This window comes from Chiloscyllium plagiosum, unplaced genomic scaffold, assembly GCF_037043375.1.
Source record: "Chiloscyllium plagiosum isolate Xiang-an unplaced genomic scaffold, Cpla_swu_hap1 HiC_scaffold_10, whole genome shotgun sequence".
Lineage (NCBI taxonomy): Eukaryota > Metazoa > Chordata > Chondrichthyes > Orectolobiformes > Hemiscylliidae > Chiloscyllium > Chiloscyllium plagiosum.
The window spans coordinates 75,183,493-75,204,125 of record NW_028270148.1 but is presented as its reverse complement, the minus strand read 5'-3'; the positions used below and the strand labels follow the sequence as shown (position 1 = coordinate 75,204,125).

Sequence of the window (20,633 nt, the reverse complement as noted above, 5' to 3'; positions counted from 1 at the left end):
CTGGCTCATATCATGTGGAAAATGAATACCAACAATTTGTACAACCATACTCCAGCACCAGTTCCAAGAAAACAGTAGAAATACAAACTCATCGGACTTCTTGCCACAGATACATAAGACTGCTTTCGTAAGCTGCTGTTGACAGTTACCTCTGACTTCATTTTGCTTTGTAAGTAAATACAGAAAACCAATGAACATCTTTTAATTATATGTCACCTAGTACATTTAAAATAATAGAAAACAAAATGGATATACATTAGAAACAGAATTACAAAAGTTTCAAGTTCAGTTAATGTCTCCTTGGGAAAGGAAGGGGAGACTAAAGCTATAAAATCCAAAATACCACTGAGAACAGAAATTTTGAATAATTATGTTTATTAGGGTTTCTTAAACAAATCAAAAGCTCCTTAACTTATTAAAACTGTTACTGATTAGAAATTGTGAACAGTATATTATGACAGTCACATCTCTCCCACCAAACTGCAGAATATAGAGCATCATTCCACACGATACATCCTTCATGTACAAATAATGATTGTTTTGCAGGATAATATCCGTAATCTAAGGACAGTGAGCATCACGTTTCTTGACTATGAACAGACAATGGATTAGTGGTGCTGGAAGAGCACAGCAGTTCAGGCAGCATCCAAGGAGCAGTAAAATCGACGTTTCGGGTAAAAACCCTTCATCAGGAATACAGTATGAACAGGCAATGTCATACGATATATTTCTACATCCCTCATATTGCAGCTGTAAATAGGGCCTGCAGGGTCTGTATTTTTATGCAGTTGTTCAACAAATAGAGGCAAAATTAGGAATCTGCTATTGGCTGTATCTTCAGAATAAGAAAAGTACCAAATGTGCCAGCGTTCCTGACTAACCCATGAAAACACGACCCTGCACTTCTTTTATTGAAGCCAACTAAGTAATTCTTAACAAGTTTATTTCTACACTCAAATACTAGGTCTCTATTTAGACTACGACAAAGCACTCACACAAAAATTAAATTCAGAACAGCCTTCCTACAAAGTCTCTCTCTGTTTATTCATCATCTACTTTATACTGGAGTAAACCATACAGAATGTTAACCTTGTGAAATGAGTATTGGCAAGAAATGCATTGACGATGTGCAGTACCTGATTGTTTGGGGGGAATGAACTTCCGAACACTGGACTTCCACTATAACCAGCTTGACTTGATGAGAAGGGATCAAAAGCTGCCAGATTCCCTCCTGTGCTCGGTGCTTTTCCACCGGTTCCAAAGGGTAAAATGCTACCGCCACTTTCTGAAATCATCTAAGAAGTAAAAATAAAAGTTTTTTTCTCTTTCTCCACAGTAAGTGAAACACCAGAGCAGGAATGGGTCGCAGATCCTCTCAGGAAGTTTTGGTTGTGCTTTTAGGATGGTTTAAACTACACAGACTCCCATCTCCTTACCAGAAACGGAATTTAAATTTGAGGGAAGCAGAACTGGAACAAGTAGAAAACTAGAAAAGGTGGAAAACTAGAAAGTATCAAGTAGGATCAGAATAGAGAATAATGTTTAAAAAGCATAATTAAAAGGCATTCTATAGGAATAACCATAGCACTTGCAAGAAGAATGACAATTTGAATGCAGAAGATGTGGTAAATGATTTGCAAACAAAAACAGCCCTGAAGAAGAGTCATTGAACTCTTAAAAATTATCTCTGCTTTCTTCCCACAAATGCTGCCAGACCTGCTGAGGTTTTGCCAGAAATTTGTTTGTTTTAGATCACCAGCATCCTCAGTTCTTTGTTTAATACATTGCAGTAAATTATGATTGAAATGTCATTATGGAGACGTGGCTACAGGGTAATCAGAACTCATTCTTAGAAAAGCAGGTTGTTACAAGTCAGGTATTGCAAGGATCAGTGCTAGGTCCAGTTGTTCACAATCTATTTAGATGATTTAGATATGGGGATCAATGTAATATTTCCAAATCTGCTGATGACACCAAACTATATGGAAATGAAATGGCGACTTCAAGATGACTTAGGCAGGCTAAGTGAATGCACTAGAACATGGCAAGTGGAATATCATGCAAACAAAGCGTGAAGTTATTCACTTTTGTGGCAAAACCGGAAAGGCAGAATTTTTTTAAATGGCGATTTGTTGGGAAGTGCAAGTTCCTGAATGAATTGGGTGTCCTTGTTCATGAGTTACGGAAAGCTAGCATGCAGATAAATAGTGCGGTGAGGAAGGCATATGGCGTACTGGCTTTTATTGGTAGAGGAATTGAGTTCCGGAGTCCTGAGGTCATGATGCAGTTGTATAAGACTCTGGTGCGGCCGCATCTGGAATATTGTGTGCAGTTTTGGTCACCATACTATAGGAAGGATGTGGAGGCACTGGAACGGGTGCAGAGGAGGTTTACCAGGATGTTGCCTGGTATGGAAGGAAGATCGTATGAGGAAAGACTGAGACACTTGGGGCTGTTTTCATTAGAGAAAAGAAGGTTTAGGGGTGACTTGATTGAGGTGTACAAGATGATTAGGGGGTTAGATAGGGTTGACAGTGTGAACCTTTTCCCGCGTATGGAGTCGGGTATTACAAGGGGGCATAGCTTTAAATTAAGGGGGGGTAGATATAGGACTGAAGTTAGGGGTAGGTTCTTCACTCAGCGAGTCGTAAGTTCATGGAATGCCCTGCCAGTAGCAGTGGTGGACTCTCCCTCTTTATGGGCATTTAAGCGGGCATTGGATAGGTATATTGAGGATAGTGGGTTAGTATAGGTTAGGTGGGCTTGGATCGGCGCAACATCGAGGGCCAAAGGGCCTTTACTGCTCTGTATTCTTCTATTTCTATAGATTCAGCAAGCAATTAGGCATCTATTGCAAGGGGAATTGAGTGCAGGAGTAACATCTTGCTGCAAATATATAAAACTTTGTTGAAACCGAACCTAGCAAATTGTGTACAGTTTTCTCCTCCTTTTCTAAGGGAGGAAATATACTTACTACAAATGGAGTCTAAAATATAATTGCCTGTTTAGTCCCTGGAATATCTTGGTTGTCTTACGGGGAAAGACTGAAGAGATGGATTCTGCATTCCCTAGTTTTGTAGAATGAAGCGTGACTTAACTGAAACTTACAAAAATTCTTAAAGGGTGTGACAGGGTCGATTGACAACTCTAGAACTAGCTCTCAGTCCTAAATGACATGCCCTTTCCCCGAGAAGAAAAGAAATTTGTTCATTTGGAGGGTGATGAATCTTTGGAATTCTTTTTCGCAAAGGGCTGTGAAAACGTAATTCATGAGCATATTCAAGTAAATAAGATTGCTGAAGACTAATTACATCAAGCTGATGCCAGAAAGTGGCACTGAAGTAGATGATTCATTATGATCTAACTTTCGTGGCACAGGCTCGATGAGCTGATTAGTAGTAGCTTTGCCCGCTCCGAATGCTATTCAAAGTAAGTGAAAAGAATATTAAATCATCTGGACCATTATTTTTGTGTCTTTGTAGCGTTTCAAATAATTGTTGACACTGGCTACTCTTGCTGTCCAGCAAGCAAAGTAAAAGACCGAAAATGTTTTGTGACAAGGAATTATGGAGCATTTTATGATTTGGAATGCAAGACTAATGGACACACAAGTGTGTGTCCATTTCAAGTAGTTAGAAATGTTGGTTTTCCCTTTGTTTACTGCCTATTTCTATCAAGACTGCAGACTAATGTATTTATACAAAATCAAAGTGACCTCAGTGTTTCAGCATTTGTCCATATAATACAGGATCAAGGACTTACTAATAACAAAATATGGTTTTAATGAATTATTTACATTGGGACAAAGCAAAAGGGCCATGGCATTGCATAACAACTTTTCCAACATTTCAGTTCATGAACTTCTCAAGGACAATGAGGAATGGGCAGGAAATGCCTTTGCTAACAACATCAATGCAAGGAATATTGTTATGAAGGTGTAGGTGTGTACTGTACCTTTGAGAGAGAGTGGAAGCTGACACAGACCTAGAGAGGCAAAGACTGTGCTGAAAAATTTAAAAATGAAACAGTTGATTGTGAAACAAATATCTGAAGCTGCATTGCCATGGTATACAACAAATTTGAATTTGGCCAATTAATTTAAATTATGCCCCAAGACGCAAAATGCAATCAAATTTGAATTTTAATGTCTGGATAACATCAAACCAATGAAACTGTCCAATGTTTTGGGGTATATAAAATCAGCCATTTTGAACAGTTAGCTAGAATGGCAAAGAGTACGAATGAAGATACTGCCTGCACAGCCTCTCTCTGATAGGTACTTTTTCCATATGAAATGTGTGAAGCAGAAGACTGAAGACCCAGGAAATTACAAATGAAGATACCAAGGGAACAATGACAACTGCCTGGTTTTGAAACTTGATTTTTTTTGTTAAACTTAACCGATGGGTTTTATCGGATCAGTACATTGTTGGAGTGGGAGGTAGATAAATTGATCAGACAAAGGAGAATTACCATGTAGATAGTTGTTGAAGGATTTTCGTAGTTCTTGGTCACTCATACTTTAATGGATTACGAGGGGAGGTGAGCTTTTCTGTAGGTTCAAATTAGTATAAGGGTTTACCCCATGTCGTAACAATATTTTAAAAAACCTGTTCAAATTTGAAGTTACCTCAGAGCCAGCAAAAAACACAAGCAGCACCATTACTGAAGCTAACTTAACGTAGACTTTTTGAAAATTAAAATCTTAATATCAGTACTTTTAAAATACTTCATTAAAAAGGGTATTCATATTCACGTAGACTTCAGGCAAACTCTATATTCCATGGGATCGGAAAATGCAGTGAGGCTGTTTTGGCAAAAGAGAAAAAAAGCAGGTTTGCAATACTTCAATGTTTTGTCACAATTTGCAGTAAGGAGCATGGGATGAGGTCTGGGTAAAGAATATTTCACTCCTCAAGTGGTACGTAGTATGAAAACTGGAAGGAAATTCACATTCACACTTAAAAAGTAGTCAGAAAGTCACAAAAGGCGAAGTAATTGTCTGCTGTACACTGCAAGAACAAGCCCTCAAGACAACTCTGTAATGCAATTAGATCCTAGGTTAATCTAATTTACCCACTCTGGGTTCCATATAAACAAAAATAATATAAACAAAATATAAACAAAAACGATCAAATTTAAAATTTTAAATCTCTGATAGAAAAAGCCTTGAAAGCATTTTAGGGAGAGCTATACACACTGTCATCGTTCACATGAATGCAACTTCACCGCTGATCAGCTCAGTTCTAATTAGGGTTTCATTGGTCATTCTGAAGGCCTCATGAGTCTTTCATTGTTTGCATCACTCCATCCAGATGGGTTGCATTCTAGAAGAGTTAGCGATCATACAATCATACATTCCTCCTTGAAGAAAAACTGAAGGATTGAAAATGTTACACCCTTGTTCTTAGAGAAGAGAATAATTTGTTGACAGCAAATCATGTTTCCCTAACTTGGCCAAGTTTTATAATGAGGGGTGTACAGTTGATGCTGTGCAGTCAGTCACACAGCACGAAAGCAGTCCCTTCTGTCCAACCAGTCCATGCCGACCATAATCCTAAACTAAAGTAGTTCCACCTGCCTGCTCCTTGCCCGTATCCCTCCAAACTTTTCCTATTCATGTATCCATCCAAATGTCTTTTAAACATTGTAATTGTACCCACATCACCATTTACTCAGGAAGTTCATTCCACACGCGAACCACCTTCTGTGTAAAAAATGTGTCTCCTGCCTTTTTTTAAAATCCCTGTCCTCTCACCTTAAAAATGTACCCACAGTCTTAAAACTCCCCAACTACCATTAATTATCTATACCTTTCATTATTTTATAAACTCCTATCAGGTTATCTCTCAACGGCCTACAGTTCAGTGAAAACAGTCCTTCAAAAAAAAACACATTTGATAAAATACTACCAGGCTGAACTGGTTAGCAAAACTGAGGCTATGAAACAAAAATGCAATGCATAAATTGGCTTAGGATAGTAAACACAAATCTCTCGTTCAGGATTTTTATTACTGATCTGGAGGAAGTATATAGTGAAGCTCTAAAGCATTCAGTTTTCAGCCCACTGCTGTTTCTGATTTACATTAAAATATTTGGGTTTAGTGTTTGAAGAGGAAGAGGGCTATTTTAAAATCTGCAAGTGATACAAAATTTGGAAGTCTAGTTAACAGTGAAAAGGATCAAGAGGACAAAGACAGGCTGATGAAACAAGGTACGCACATTGAAAATTTCAATGCAAAAACATGTTATGCGATATCTTTTGGTGGAAAGAATGAGGAGCAACACAAGCCAAGTTGCATAACTTTTTAAGGGAGAGCAGCAAGTGACCTGGGTTTGTGGGTACCCAAATTTCAGAAGGTGACAGGACAGATTAACAATTTAGGCGAAAGTGAGGACTGCAGATGCTGGAGATCAGAGTCTAGATTCGAGTGGTGCTGGAAAAGCACAGCAGGTCAGGCAGCATCCTCCTGTTCATCAGATGCTGCCTGATCTAATGTGCTTTTCCAGGTTTACAATTTAATAGAAGCACGTGGGATACCAGGTCTTTTCTATGTGCAAATTACAAAAGCCAAAGATGTACCAAAGATATTATTTGCTTCGAGCTTTAAAGCCTTCAAAATCCCTCCAACAGCTAATGATTTCTACACAATATAAAACTAAACTGCCAGTGTGGGTGTGGGTGATTGCTATTTTGATGTGTCATCAATATCTAATGGAAATTCCTACACCAATTTATGCAATCCTTTTCTGTGTGAAGGCTTCAGTGGGCAGGTCTTAAATTCCAGCTCAACTTTGTGACAGTCAATTACACCTGTTTGATCAATTGCACTCAGTACTAAGGTATCAGAAAGAAAAACAAACATTTCTGTCATGAAAATTGAGGCTACTATTAACAGTATAGCATGTCAAAGCTGAAAAGGGATGAGGAGGAATTGACTTGTTTGTAGAATACATGCAAAAACACCATGTATGCTGCTACTATACAGCAGCAATGTGAAATAATTGACTTCACCTGTTCCTCAGACTTTTGAGCTACCTTACCTTTCCAAGGTAATCAGAGGTACAGTGTGTTACTTTTGGGTCCAAAAGTGACAGGTTGTGCAATATATAGCAAGGAGGGACCTGGTCTGGGTAGCCATTAACCCACAGAATGGTTCTGATCCACCATTTCAGTTTTAAGCTTGCAACTTCATCAAATGGCTTGATTTACAAGGTTGAAGTCTTCGAGGAGAAAGTGAAGACTGCAGATGCTGGAGATCAGAGCTGAAAATGTGTTGCTGGAAAAGCGCAGCAGGTCAGGCAGCATCCAAAGAGCAGGAGAATCGACGTTTCGGGCATGAGCCCGAAGAAGGGCCCAAAGAAGCCCTTCCTGAAGAAGGGCTCATGCCCGAAACGTCGATTCTCCTGCTCCTTGGATGCTGCCTGACCTGCTGCGCTTTTCCAGCAACACATTTTCAGCTCTGATTTACAAGGTTGCCAATAAAGGGTAATCTTATAGCACATGGAACTATAGAAATCCTATATTGATAGTAAATCACCACCCATTTCAATTCTCCTAACCATTCCCTTTCCGACATGACCATCCTTGGCCTCCTCCATTGCCAAATTGGAGGAATAACATCTCATTTTCCACCTGGGCAGCCTACAGCCCATAGGACTCAACTCAGTTCTCCAATTTCAAATAACTTCCCTTCCTACCCCCAGACCCCATTCCCAGCCCCACCCATCCCTTCCACTGCCCCCTATCACCAACCGGATTCATTTCTCTCATTGACCAATCAGGTTGTACCTTTTACCTGTCTTCACCTATCCCCCATTTCACCACCCTGCCCCCATGACCCTCTTTATTTGCAGCTCCCCAGACACCCACCCCCAGTCCTGAAGAAGGGTTACACCAGAAATATTGACTTCTCCACCTCCTGATACTGCCTGGCTTGCTGTATTCTTCCAATCTCCTGGCTGTCTACTGCAGTTAAGAGTAGCAGAGAACTTGGCAGATTCTTCAACCAGGATATCGAGAAAAGGAACCTCACTTCACTGCTCCATTTCAAAGCTGAATTTGAGTGTGATTTTTTTGAGCAGATTTATAGCTCAGGTTGAGGTTCAGGTTATAAGTTTGCTCGCTGAGCTGGAAGATTTCTTTTCTGACATTTCACCACCATGCTAAGTAACATCATCAGTAAGCCTCTGGTGAAGCGCTGGTGTTCTGTCCTGCTTTCTATGTATGTGTCTTGGTCTCTTAAGGTGGGTGATATCATTTCCGGTTCTTTTTCCTCAGAGGTTGGTAAATGGGGTCCATATCGGCGTGTTTATTGATGGAGTTCTGGTTTGAATGCCAGGCCCATAGAAATTCCCTTGTGTGTCTCTGTTTGGCCTGTCCTAGGATGGATGTGTTGTCCCAGTTGAAGTGGTGTCCTTCTTCATCTGTACGTAAGGATATCAGTGATAGTGGGTCATGTCTTTTGGTGGCTAGTTGGTGTTAGTGTATCCTGGTAGCTAGTTTTCTGCCTGTCTGTCCAATGTAGTGTTTGTTACAGTCCTTGAATGGTATTTTGTAAATGACATTCACTTCGCTTGTTGTTTGTATAGAGTCCTTTAGATTCATCAGCTGCTGTTTAAGTGTGTTGGTCGTTTGTGGGCTACCCTAGTGCCAAGGGGTTGGAGTAGACTGGTAGTCATTTCAGAGATGTCTTTGATATATGGTAATGAGACTAGAGTTTCTGGGCGTGTTGTGCCTACTTGTTTGGGTTTGTGGTTTAAGAATCGGCAGGCTGTACTTATTGGGTACCCATTCATCTTGAATAGACTGGACGGTATTTTTCTTCTGTTGCTCGTAGTGTGAAGAATTACACTACTCAATTTAAGATTGTTGTCAGTCAGGCTCACTCTGTGGTGCACTTGAAGCTACATTTGTTAACACACTTGGCCTTGCTCTTTGCAGACAGAACATTTAAACATACTGTGCTATTTCAACTCTACCAAATGAATGACAACCAAATGCCAGTTCATTTCTTAGGGCAATGCCATGACAAGACCCAACCTGCCTGATTTAAAATTTGAACAAAGCTTGACTATCAACTATCAGTATTCCCTAAGGTAAAGCCTTTAAAAGAGTCAATTTGCTAGCCAAGTGGCACGTTCCTCTCATGAAGCATGCTTGCCTTCTTTGTTCGGATCTTTGAATATAGGAGTTGGGATGTTACATTGAGATTGTACAGGACCTTGGTGAGGCCTCTTCTGAGGTACTGCGTCCAGTTCTGGTCGCCCTGTTATTGGAAGGATATTATAAAACTGCAGAGGGTTCAGAAAAGATTTACCAATATGTTGCTGGGAATGGAGGATTTGAGTTATAAAGAGAGGCTGGATAGGCTGGGATGTTTTCCACTGGAGCATAGGAGGTTGAGAGATGACCTTAGAGAGGTTTAGAAAATAGAGGAGTATAGATGAGGTGAATGGCAGGTGTCTTTTCCCTAATGTGGGAGATTTCAAGACTAGAGGGCACAATTTTAAGGCGAGAGAAGAGATTTAAAAAAATACATATAGGGCAATTTATTTTGACACAGAGTGGATAATGTGTGGAATCAACATCCAGAGGAAATGGCGGATGCGGTTTTAGTTACAACATTTAGAAGACATTCAGATAAGTACATGAATCAGAATGATTTTAAGGGAATAAGCGCCACAGGTGGGACGAGTTCAGTTTGGGATCATGGTTGGCATGGACTGGTTGGACCAAAAGGGTCGGTTTCTATGCTGTACAACTATGACTCTACGAGTACAGGATGTAAAGCTTTGAACAGAATGTGTAATATTCAAGTTCTGTACTATCAAATAACATTTCTCTCACATTTGCAGAGGATGAATGACCAATATGTAGTATTTTGGGTCTATCAACTATTCAGGTGAAATAAAAAAGGTAACATATGAAATATGAAAGTTAACAATATGATATTTATTACAAAGAAGTAACTACTCACCTCCACGTAGTCAGTTGGAACAAGTCCAGTCATTCCTAAAGCATTTGATGCTTCACACCATCCTCCACCGACATCCTGAAATTGAAGCAAACATTTCATAGTTTTTAAGAAGTGCACAAGTCTTGTTTACTCATGCCTCAACTGGCTAAATGTAAGACTAGAAAGTGAGACTTGATGCAATAGAAATTTAAGCTTTTACAAAGTTTCTAATCTTTTCCTCAGTTTTAAAATGTTCCTAAAAGTAGCCTATGCGTGGAAGAGAAGATGCAGCTTACATTTTAATTTTTACTTTTTTTTTTCTATTTCTTGGAGCGTGTGGACCTGTTAAAAGTTAAATTGTTGGGAGAGTACATTCCACAGCATGTGCATTTCCTAATTGGTCTCCAAACAGCCGTTAACCATTACTTTACAACACATCTCCATTGAAACTTAAATTAATGTACTCACTGTATACCCATGACTGTGTTGCCAAATACAAGACTAATGCCATTTACACGTTCACTGATAACACCACCATAGTTGATCGAATCTCAGATGGCGACGAAACAGACTACAGATGGGAGTGGAAGACCTGGAAAAATGATGCACCGAGAACAATCTAGCTCTCAATGCCGGCAAAACCAAGGAACTCATTTTTTAATTTCGGAAGGATGTTATTCTTGCCCCCTCTATATATTAACAGTACAGAGGTGGAATGAGTGTAGAGTGTCAAGCTCCTGGGAGTGGTCATCCACAATAAACTTTGTTGGGCCTTTGTAACCAGTGCGTCCAACAAAGTCTCTTCTTCCTCAGGCAGCTGAGGAAATATGGCATGACAACAAATACCCTTGCCAACTTTTATAGAGAGCATTCTGCCTGGATATATCACTACCTGGTATGGCAACTATACCATTCAAGATCGGAGACTGTTACAGAGAGTGGTGAACTCGGCCCGGATAATCACAAAGGCCAACCTCCCATCTATAGAATCAATCTACCAGGCCCGCTGTCAAGGCCGCCATCCCAACCTGGCAATGTTTTTCTACAATCTCTACCATCGGGGAGAAAGTACAGAAGCCTGAACACATGCACCAGCCGGTTTCGAAACAGTTTCTACCCTACTGTTGTTAGAATACTGAATAGACTCAAACTCTTAGCATTTGCCTTTACCTGTGTTTTTGCGTTTGCTGTTTATCTATTATTTACTTATCTATTCTACTTAACTATGTGATCTGCCTGTATTGCTCGCAAAACAAAGCTTTTCACTGTGCCTCCGTACATGTGACAATAAATTCAAGAATATTCCCAGAACCGTAATTACTGTTTTAAGTTGTTGCATTGTTTTGTAACTTTGGGGAAATAAAATCAAAACAACAGCAATTTTAAAATGAGGAAGAGACACAAAGGCAGGGACTACATGGTCAGTGAATCAAATGAGAAAGAAACCTGCACTGCTATCACACAGCAATGAATCTGCACAGCTACTGCCTTTGCTATTTATGTTCAAGTATCTCTGGACAGCGGAGTGCATTCAAGAAAAGTTAAACAAACTGCAAAATTCACAGCTGACCTTGGAGGAACTTGTGTGGGACAGCTTACAGCACAGGAATAGCTCAGTACATAGTTTAGGTGTGACCTTGCTGTTCTTTATTTTTGTAAATGTACAATAGTGAGTAGAGTGGGTTCTTTTTTGAAATCTGTCTCAATTAAGTTTTAAAAATATAAAACATAGGTACAAAGTTAGCCTGGAGCAGTGTTTTTTAGTGCAGTAAAACTGTGCTATTTTCTGAGTCTGTAAACTGATAAGGTGCAAAGATGGCCTTTAGTAGAGTGATGTCCTCTTCCTGTTGGATGTGGGGGATTAGGGAAGAGTTTCCATGTTGCGGATGATTATGTCTGCAGTAAGTGTCTTTGGTTGCAAATTCTATCAGATTGCATGAATAGATTGGAGTGGCAGTTAGAGGCAATGAGGAATTTACAAGAGCTAGGGAGTGTGACAGATGGCAGTTATACAAAAGGAGAAAACTGCAGATACAGTCAGGTAGATGGGTCACCACCAGAAAAGGTAGGAGAAGGAGGCAAGTAGTGCAGCTGTCTCCAATAGCTATTCTCACCTCAAGCAAGTATGCTGTTTTGGAAAATGTAGGGAGTGATGGACTGTCAGGGGATCGTAGCATGAACAGCAAAGTTTCTGGTACCAAGACTGGCTATAATATAACAAGGGGTACATCAGGTTCCAAGTGATCGATTGTGATACGGGACTCTCTAGTCAGAGGCACAGAGATAGTTCTGCAGCCGACATCAAGAAATCAGAACTGTGTTGCCTCCCTGCTACAGAATCAAGAATATCTCAGAGTGCAGAATATTCTCAAAGGGGAGAGGAACCAGCAGGAAGTTACTATTCACATTGGAACTAACAACAGAGAAAGGGTAGATTAGATTCTGAAGGGAGAATATAGGAAGTTAGGCAGTATCACAAAGCTAGTCCTTTTTTTCCTAATAGTTGTTCCTTTTTTCAAGAATACTGTGTCCTTGATTTTTTTCAGAGGGGTTGTAAACAGGACAGCTCCAAAATGTCTGGGTTTGGTACAGAGATGGAAGGCCATTTTGTTTAAACATAAACAGATGAGTCTTTAGGCCAAAGCTTTTACTTTTTTGAAGTATCCTGTATAAGCCAAGGGGGCGTGGCCAGCTCTCTAGCTGAGCAGTTCAGTCCAGAACCAGTTAGGGAGTTCAGCAATGAGTTATGTAGAAACAGGCCGCTAAACTCCCTCCTAACATCAACCTGTAAACCTTGGTTTCATTTTTACTGTGCTTAAGGAGTTTGTTTATTGGGACTGTGTATATTCAGAACAGCATAATTAGGTAGAGTTGGGGATAGTCTGAGTTCTGTGGGTATTTTATATTCTGTTCTTTGTATTTCATTGTAATTTTGTGAATAAATTTTTGTCTGTTTTAAAACCTGGTAGTCAATCTAACTAACTCACTGTGGGTAATTTCCACTGTACGTTTACCGAAACAAACTGCAGAGTTATGGTCTCGGCTGCCTGCTTAATGTTTTGAGTGGTCTGGCCTAGGCCACAACAGCAGGAATTTAAAAAGGAGGTCCTCAAGGTAGTAATATCTGGATTACTCCCGGTGTTACAAGATAGTGAGGGTAGGAATAGGAGGGTAGTACAGATGAATGGGGGGGCTGAGGAGCTGGTGCAGGAGAGAAGAGTTCACATTTTTGGATCATTGGAATGTCTTCTGAGATAGAACTGACCTGTACAAGGAGGATAGATTACACCTGAATGGGACGGGAACTAATTGTGGAGAGATTTGCTAGAGCTGCTTGGAGGATTTAAACCAGTAAGGTGTAGGGAGTGGGACCCAAGGAGATAGTGAGGAAAGAGATGGATCTGAGGGGGGTACAGTTGGGGAAAAGCAGCAAGTCAAACAAACAGGCAGGAACAAAGCAGAGAATGAGGTCGTACTGATAAATGCAGTTTAACTTTATTGCAAGAGGCCTAACAGGGAAGACAGATGAAATCAGGGCATGGTTAAGAACTTGGGAGTGGGATATCAGATGTGGTTCAGAGATGGACAGGACTGGTAGCTTCATGTTCTAGGATAGAAATGCTATGGGAAGGATAGAAAGGCGGTGGGGAAGTAAGAGGGGCGGTACAGTGGTTAGCACTGCTGCCTCACAGCACCAAGAACCCGGGTTTGATTCACGCCTTGGGTGACTGTCTGTCTCTGTGGAGTTTGCACATTCGCACAGCGTCTGCATGGGTTTCCTTTGGGTGCTCTGGTCTCCTCCTACAAACCAAAGATGTGCAGAGCAGGTGAATTGGCCATGCTAAATTGCCCAGCGTTCAGTGCATTAGTCAGGAGTAAGTATAGGGTAGGGGAATGGTTCTGGGTGGGCTAATCTTCGGAGGGTCAGTGTGGACATGTTGGGCCAAAGAGCCTGTTTCCATACTGTAGGGAATCTAACCTAACCTAATCTAATATTTTTGATAAGAGATAACATGACAACTGTACTTAGGAACAATATTCCTGGGAATATGTCTCACTTACTGGGTGGAACTGAGAATAAGAAATTGGAATTGTACTACAGACACCTCCGCCCTTGAACCCCGCCCTCCAATCGCCACCAGGACAGAACCCCACCAACCTCCAGATACATCGTATCATCCTTCGTCATGTCCGTCACCTCCAAACAGACCCCACCACCAGGGAAATATTTCCCTCCCCTATCAGCATTCCGGAAAGACCACTCCCTCCGCAACTCCCTCTTCAGGTCCACACCCCCCACCAACCCAACCTCCACTCCCGGCACCTTCCCCTGCAATCGCAAGAAATGCAAAACTTGCGCCCACCCTACCCCCTCACTCCCCTCCAAGGCCCCAAGGGATCCTTCCATATCCCTCACTAATTCACCTGCACCTCCACACAAATCATTTACTGCATCCGCTGTGGCCTCCTCTACATTAGGGAGGCAGACCGCCTACTTGCGGAATGTTTCAGAGAACACCTCTGGGACACCCGCACCAACGAACCCAACTGCCCTATGGCTGAACACTAACTCCCCCTCCCATTCCGCCAAGGACATGCAGGTCCTTGGCCTCCTCCATCGCCAGACCACGGCAACACGACACCTGGAGGAAGAGCACCTCATCTTCCGCCTAGGAACCCTCCAATCACAAGGGAGGGATGCAGATTTCTCCAGCTTCCTCATTTCCCCTCCCCCCACCTTATCTCAGCCCCAACCCACAGACTCAGCACCGCCTTCTGTAGGGGTAAGGGTGGGTTGCGCTTCGGCGGGTGGTGTGGACTTGTTGGGCCGAAGGGCCTGTTTCCACACTGTAAGTAATCTAATCTAATCTTGTTGACCTGCAATCTTCTTCCCGACCTCTCCGCTCCCACCCCCTCTCTGGCCTATCACCCTCACCTTAACCTCCTTCCACCTATCAAATTCCCAACACCCCTCCAATTCTCTCCTCCCTACCTTTTATCTTAGCCTGCTTGGCACACCTTCCTCATTCCTGAAGAAGGGCTTATGCCCGAAATGTCGATTATCCTGCTCCTTGGATACTGCCTGACCTGCAGCAACACACTTTTCAACTAAGGGTAACTAAGGAAAGAATAGGACCCCTCAAAGATTTGCAAGGGGGAGGTACTAAACAAGTATTTCGCATCAATTGTTTACTGTGAAGGAGGACGTAGAAGATATAGAATGTGGGGAAAATAGACTATTCCTGATGAAGGGATTTTGCCCAAAACAACGATTTTCCTGCTCCTCGGATGCTGCCTGACCTGCTGTGCTTTACCAGCACCACTCTAATCTAAACTTTGGTTTCTAGCATCTGCAGTCCTCACTTTTGCCACACTATAGCAATAGTGGTGCTGGTTGTTTTAAAATACAAAGGTCGACAAATTCCCTAGACCTATTTAGGTATACCCTAAAACTCTGTGGGAAGCTAGGGAAGTGATTGCTGGGGCCCTTGCAGAGATATTTCGATTAATGATCATAGCTCAGATGCCTGAAGACTGGAGGTTGGCTAATATGGTGCCACTATTTAAGAAAGGTAATAAGGAAAAGCCAGGGAACTACAGACCGGTGAGTCTGACATCCGTGGTGGGAAGGTTCTTGTAAATCCTGTCCCAGGATTCCCACTATGTACTTGGAAAGGCAAGGACTGATTAGGGATAATTAACATGACTTTGAAGAAGTAACAAAGATGATTGATGAGGGCAGAGCAGTAGATGTGATCTATATGGACTTCAGTAAAGCGTTTGACAATGTTCCCCATGGGAGACTGATTAGCAAGGTTAGATCTCTTGGAATACAAGGAGAACTAGCCATTTAGATACAGAACTGGCTCAAAGGTAGAAGACAGAGGGTGGTGGTGGATGGTTGTTTTTCAGACTGGAGGCCTGTGACCAGTGGAGTGCCACAAGGATCGGTGCTAGGCCCTCTACCTTTTGTCATTTATATGAATGATTTGGATGCGAGCATAAGAGGTACAGTTAGTAAGTTTGCAGATTACACCAAAATTGGGAGGTGTAGTGGACAGCAAAGAGGGTTACCTCCGATTACAACAGGATCAGGACCAGATGTGCCAATGGGCTGAGACGTGGCAGATGGAGTTTAATTCAGATAAATGCAAGGTGCTGCATTTTGGGAAAGCATTTCTTAGCAGGACTTATACACTTAATGGTAAGGTCCTAGGCAGTGTTGCTGAACAAAGAGACCTTGGAGTGCAAGTTCATAGCTCATTGAAAAGAGTCACAGGTAGATAGGTAAGTGAAGGCGGAGTTTGGTATGCTTTCCTTTATCGGTTAGAGTATTGAGCACAGGAGTTGGGAGGACTTGGTTAGGCCACTGTTGGAATATTATGTGCAATTCTGGTCTCCTTCCTATCGGAAAGATGTTGAGAAACTTGAAAGGGTTCAGAAAAGATTTACAAGGATGTTGCCAGGGTTGGAGGATTTGAGCTACAGGGAGAGGATGAACAGGCTGGGGCTGTTTTCCCTGGAGCGTCGGAGGCTGAGGGGTGACCTTATAGAGGTTTACAAAATTATGAGGGCATAGATAGGATAAATAGCCAAAGTCTTTTCCCTGGGGTCAGGGAGTCCAGAACTAGAGGGCATAGGTTTAGGGTGAGAGGACAAAGATATAAAAAGAGACCTAAGGGGCAACATTTTCACGCAGAGGGTGGTACATCGATGGCACGAGCTGCCAGCGGATGTGGTGGAGGCTGGTACAATTGCAACATTTAAGAGGCATTTGGATGGGTATATGAAGAGGAAGCGTTTGAAGGAATATGGGCCGGGTGCTGGCAGATGGGACTAGATTGGGATGGGATATCTGGTTGGCATGGATAGGTTGGACCGAAGGGTCTGTTTCCATGCTGTACATCTCTATGACTCTATGACTTTGTACATGGGAAATCATGTCTCGCTAATTTGATTGCCTTTTTTCAAGTAGTAACGAGGACAGAGTGGTAGACGTGATCTATATGGATTTCAGTAAGACGTTCAATAAGGTTCCTCATGGTAAACTGGTTAGCAAAGTTAGATCACATGCAATACAGAGAGAACTAACCATTTGGATACAGAACTGACTCAAAAGGTAGAAGACAGAGGGTGGTGGTGCAGGGCTGCATTTCAGACAGGAGGCCTGTGACCAATAGTGTGCCACAAGGATCAGTGCTGGGTCCACTGCTATTCATCATTTATATAAATGATTTGGATGGGAACATAGGAAGTATAGTAAGCTTGCAGACAACATCAAAATTGGAGGTGTAGTGAACAGCGAAGATTAGTTCATGATTAGATGGGACAATGGACTGAGGAGTGGCAGATGGATTTTAATCTAGATAAATCCCACGTGCTGCATTTTAGAAAATCAAATCAGAGCAGGACTTATCCACTTAATTCTAACAGTCCTTGGGAGTGTTACTGAACAAAAAGACGTTGGAGTGCAGGTTCATAGTCCCTTGAAAGTGGAGTCGCAGACATAGAGGATAGTGAAGGCAGCATTTAGTATGCTTTCCTTTATTGGACAGAGCACTGAGTGTAGGAGTTGGGAGGTCGTGTTGCAGTTATACAGGACATTGGTTTGGCTACTTATTGCATGTAATTCTGGTTTTCTTCCTATTGGAAAGAAATTTCTGAACCCTTTCAGGTTTCACAAAGATTTACAAGGATGTTGCCAGGGTTGGAGGGTTTGAGCTATAGGGAGGCTGAACAGGTTTGAGCTGCTTTCCCTGGAGCGTTGTAGGCTGAGGGGTAACCTTATAGAGGCTTATAAGGATCTTTTGCATGGGATGAGGGTGTCCAGAACTAGAGGGCATAGGTTTAAGTTGAGAGGGGAAAGTTTTGAAAGGGACTCAAGAGGCAACTAGTTGATGCAGAGTGTGGTGCATGAATGGAATGAGCTGCCAGAGGTGGTGGAGGAGGCTGATAAAACTACAATACTTAAAAAGGCACCTGGATGGGTTAATGAATAGGAAGGGTTTAGAGGGATATGGGCCAGGTGCTTGCAAATGAGACTAGATTAATTTAGGATATCTGGTCAGCATGGACAAGTTGGACCAAAGGATCTGTTTCCATGTCTTACATCTCTATAACTCTGTGACTATGTGCACAGTATCATATCTGAACACGTTGATTCAAATAATATGCAGTTTTCGTCAGTATTCACTCAGGAACAGGACATTGTTGTCGATGTGAATACTGAGTCACAATTAAGTAGAATGGATGGCTTTGAGGTATGTAGAGAAGAGGTGTTGGAAATTCTGGAAAGGGTGAAAATAGATAAGTCCCCTGGGCCTGATGGCATTTATCCTAGGATTCTCTGAGAAGCAAGGGAGGAGATTGCAGAGCCATTGGCCTTGATTTTTATGTCCTCGTTGTCTACAGGAGTAGTGCCAGAAGATTGGAGGCTAGCAAATGTGGTTCCCTTGTTCAAGAAGGGGAGTAGGGATAACCCTAGTAACAGAAGTCTCACTTCTGTTGTGGGCAAAATCTTAGAGAGAATTGTAAGGGATAGGATTTATGAACATCTGGATAGGAATAATGTGATCAAGGATAGTCAGCATGGTTTGTGAAGGGAAGGTTGTGTCTCAAAAACCTTATTGAATTCTTTGAGAAGGTGACTAAGGAGGTGGACGAGGGGAAAGCGGTAGATGTGGTGTATATGGATTTTAGTAAGGCGTTTGATAAGGTTCCCCATGGTAGACTACTGCAAAAAATACGGAGGTATGGCATTGAGGGTGAGTTGGAGGTTTGGATTAGGAATTGGCTGGCTGGAAGAAGACAGAGGGTAATAGTTGATGGCAAAGGTTCATCTTGGAGTGCCGTCACTAGCGGTGTTCCGCAAGGATCTGTTTTGGGACCATTGCTGTTTGTCATTTTCATAAATGACCTGGAGGAGGGGTTAGAAGGTTGGGTGAGCAAGTTTGCGGATGATACGAAAGTCGGAGGAGTTGTAGACAGTGAGGAAGGATGTGGCAGGTTACAGCGGGATATAGATAAGCTGCAGAGCTGGGCAGAAAGGTGGCAAATGGAGTTCAATGTAGCTAAGTGTGAGGTGATTCACTTTGGCAAGAGTAACAAAAAGATGGGGTACTGAGCTAATGGTCGGATACTTGGTAGTGTGGATGAGCAGAGGGATCTTGGTGTCCATGTACACAGATCTCTGAAAGTTGCCACCCAGGTAAATAGTGCGGTGAAGAAGGCATATGGCGTACTGGCTTTTATTGGTAGAGGAATTGAGTTCCGGAGTCCTGAGGTCATGTTGCAGTTGTATAAGACTCTGGTGCGGCCACATCTGGAGTATTGTGTGCAGTTTTGGTCGCCATACTATAGGAAGGATGTGGAGGCACTGGAACGGGTGCAGAGGAGGTTTACCAGGATGTTGCCTGGTAAGGTAGGAAGATCATATGAGGAAAGGCTGAGGCACTTGGGGTTGTTTTCATTGGAGAAAAGAAGGTTTAGGGGTGACTTGATAGAGGTGTACAAGATGATTAGGGGTCTAGATAGGGTTGACAGTGAGAATCTTTTTCCACGTATGGAGTCAGCTATTACAAGGGGGCATAGCTTTAAATTAAGGGGTGGTAAGTATAGGACAGATGTTAGGGGTAGGTTCTTTACTCAGCGAGTCGTGAGTTCATGGAATGCCCTGCCAGTAGCAGTGGTGGTCTCTCCCTCATTATGGGCATTTAAGCGGGCATTGGATAGGCATATGGAGGATAGTGGATCAGTGGTGCTGGAAGAGCACAGCAGTTCAGGCAGCATCCGAGGACAGGCAAAATCGACGTTTCGGGCAAAAGCCCTTCATCAGGAAGTGGGCTAGTGTAAGTTAGGTGGGCTTGGATCGGCGCAACATCGAGGGCCGAAGGGCCTGTACTGCGCTGTATTCTTCTATGTTCTATGTTCTAATTCTCATTTTGGGCTCTTGTGGGGCAGTGGCATGTCCCTAACCCTTACTGAGAGACCCAGGTTCAAGTCCCACTTGCTCCAGCGGTGTGTAGTTACATTTTGAACAGGTCAATTAGGAAAAATACATTAATTTAAATTCAAAGATACGTGCTGCTTATTTAGAGACTCTTGCGGCACAGAGGTAATGTCCCTACTCACAGGTCAAGAGGTCCGGGTTCAAGTCTCACCTGCTTCAGAGGTATGTAATAATATTTCTGAACAGATTGCTTAGAAAAATAGGTAGAGGAGTAAAATCCCAAAAGTGATCTTTTGTCTGTGCTTATGGAAAACAGGAACAATTTGCCTCAGCATTTCTATATCGATCTGCAAATTTCCCTTCACAAACTAAATGACTATTAGATCTCAGCATCTTGATCCAGCAGTGTTTTACAGAACATACTTACATAAAACTTTGACATATCATCAGTTCAGTTCCCGATAAGACAACTGCCTCCACTGCTGAAAAATGATGTTTCACAAATCTAAGCTACAGTACATGACTCCGTGATGATACAGATTCTGTCCATATTGCTGAGTTCCCAGTTTGCACAAGCCTAATTTGGAGTAGCAGCAAGTAGAAGCTAGAGAGTCAGTCATATAAAAAGAAAATCCTTAAAACAGTTTTGTTCCTCTTCTGCTAAATAGCTTAGCCTTTCATTAACTTAAGAATTCAATTGCTTCTCTGACCCGAATCTCAGAAGA

The 20,633-nt window shown here is 42.1% G+C and overlaps 1 protein-coding gene across 1 annotated transcript in view; it reads right to left on the bottom strand.

The window, feature by feature from the left end:
- The window catches only part of LOC122552919 (sorting nexin-9-like), a 141,123-nt gene that overhangs the window by 79,066 nt on the left and 41,424 nt on the right, over window positions 1–20,633 (bottom strand). The window contains exons 3-4 of the mRNA XM_087991727.1: window positions 9,981–10,055; window positions 1,057–1,295 (exon numbers count right to left, since the gene is read on the bottom strand). Coding sequence (XP_087847853.1) covers window positions 1,057–1,295; window positions 9,981–10,055 — 314 coding nt within the window. The remainder of the gene's footprint in view (window positions 1–1,056; window positions 1,296–9,980; window positions 10,056–20,633) is intronic.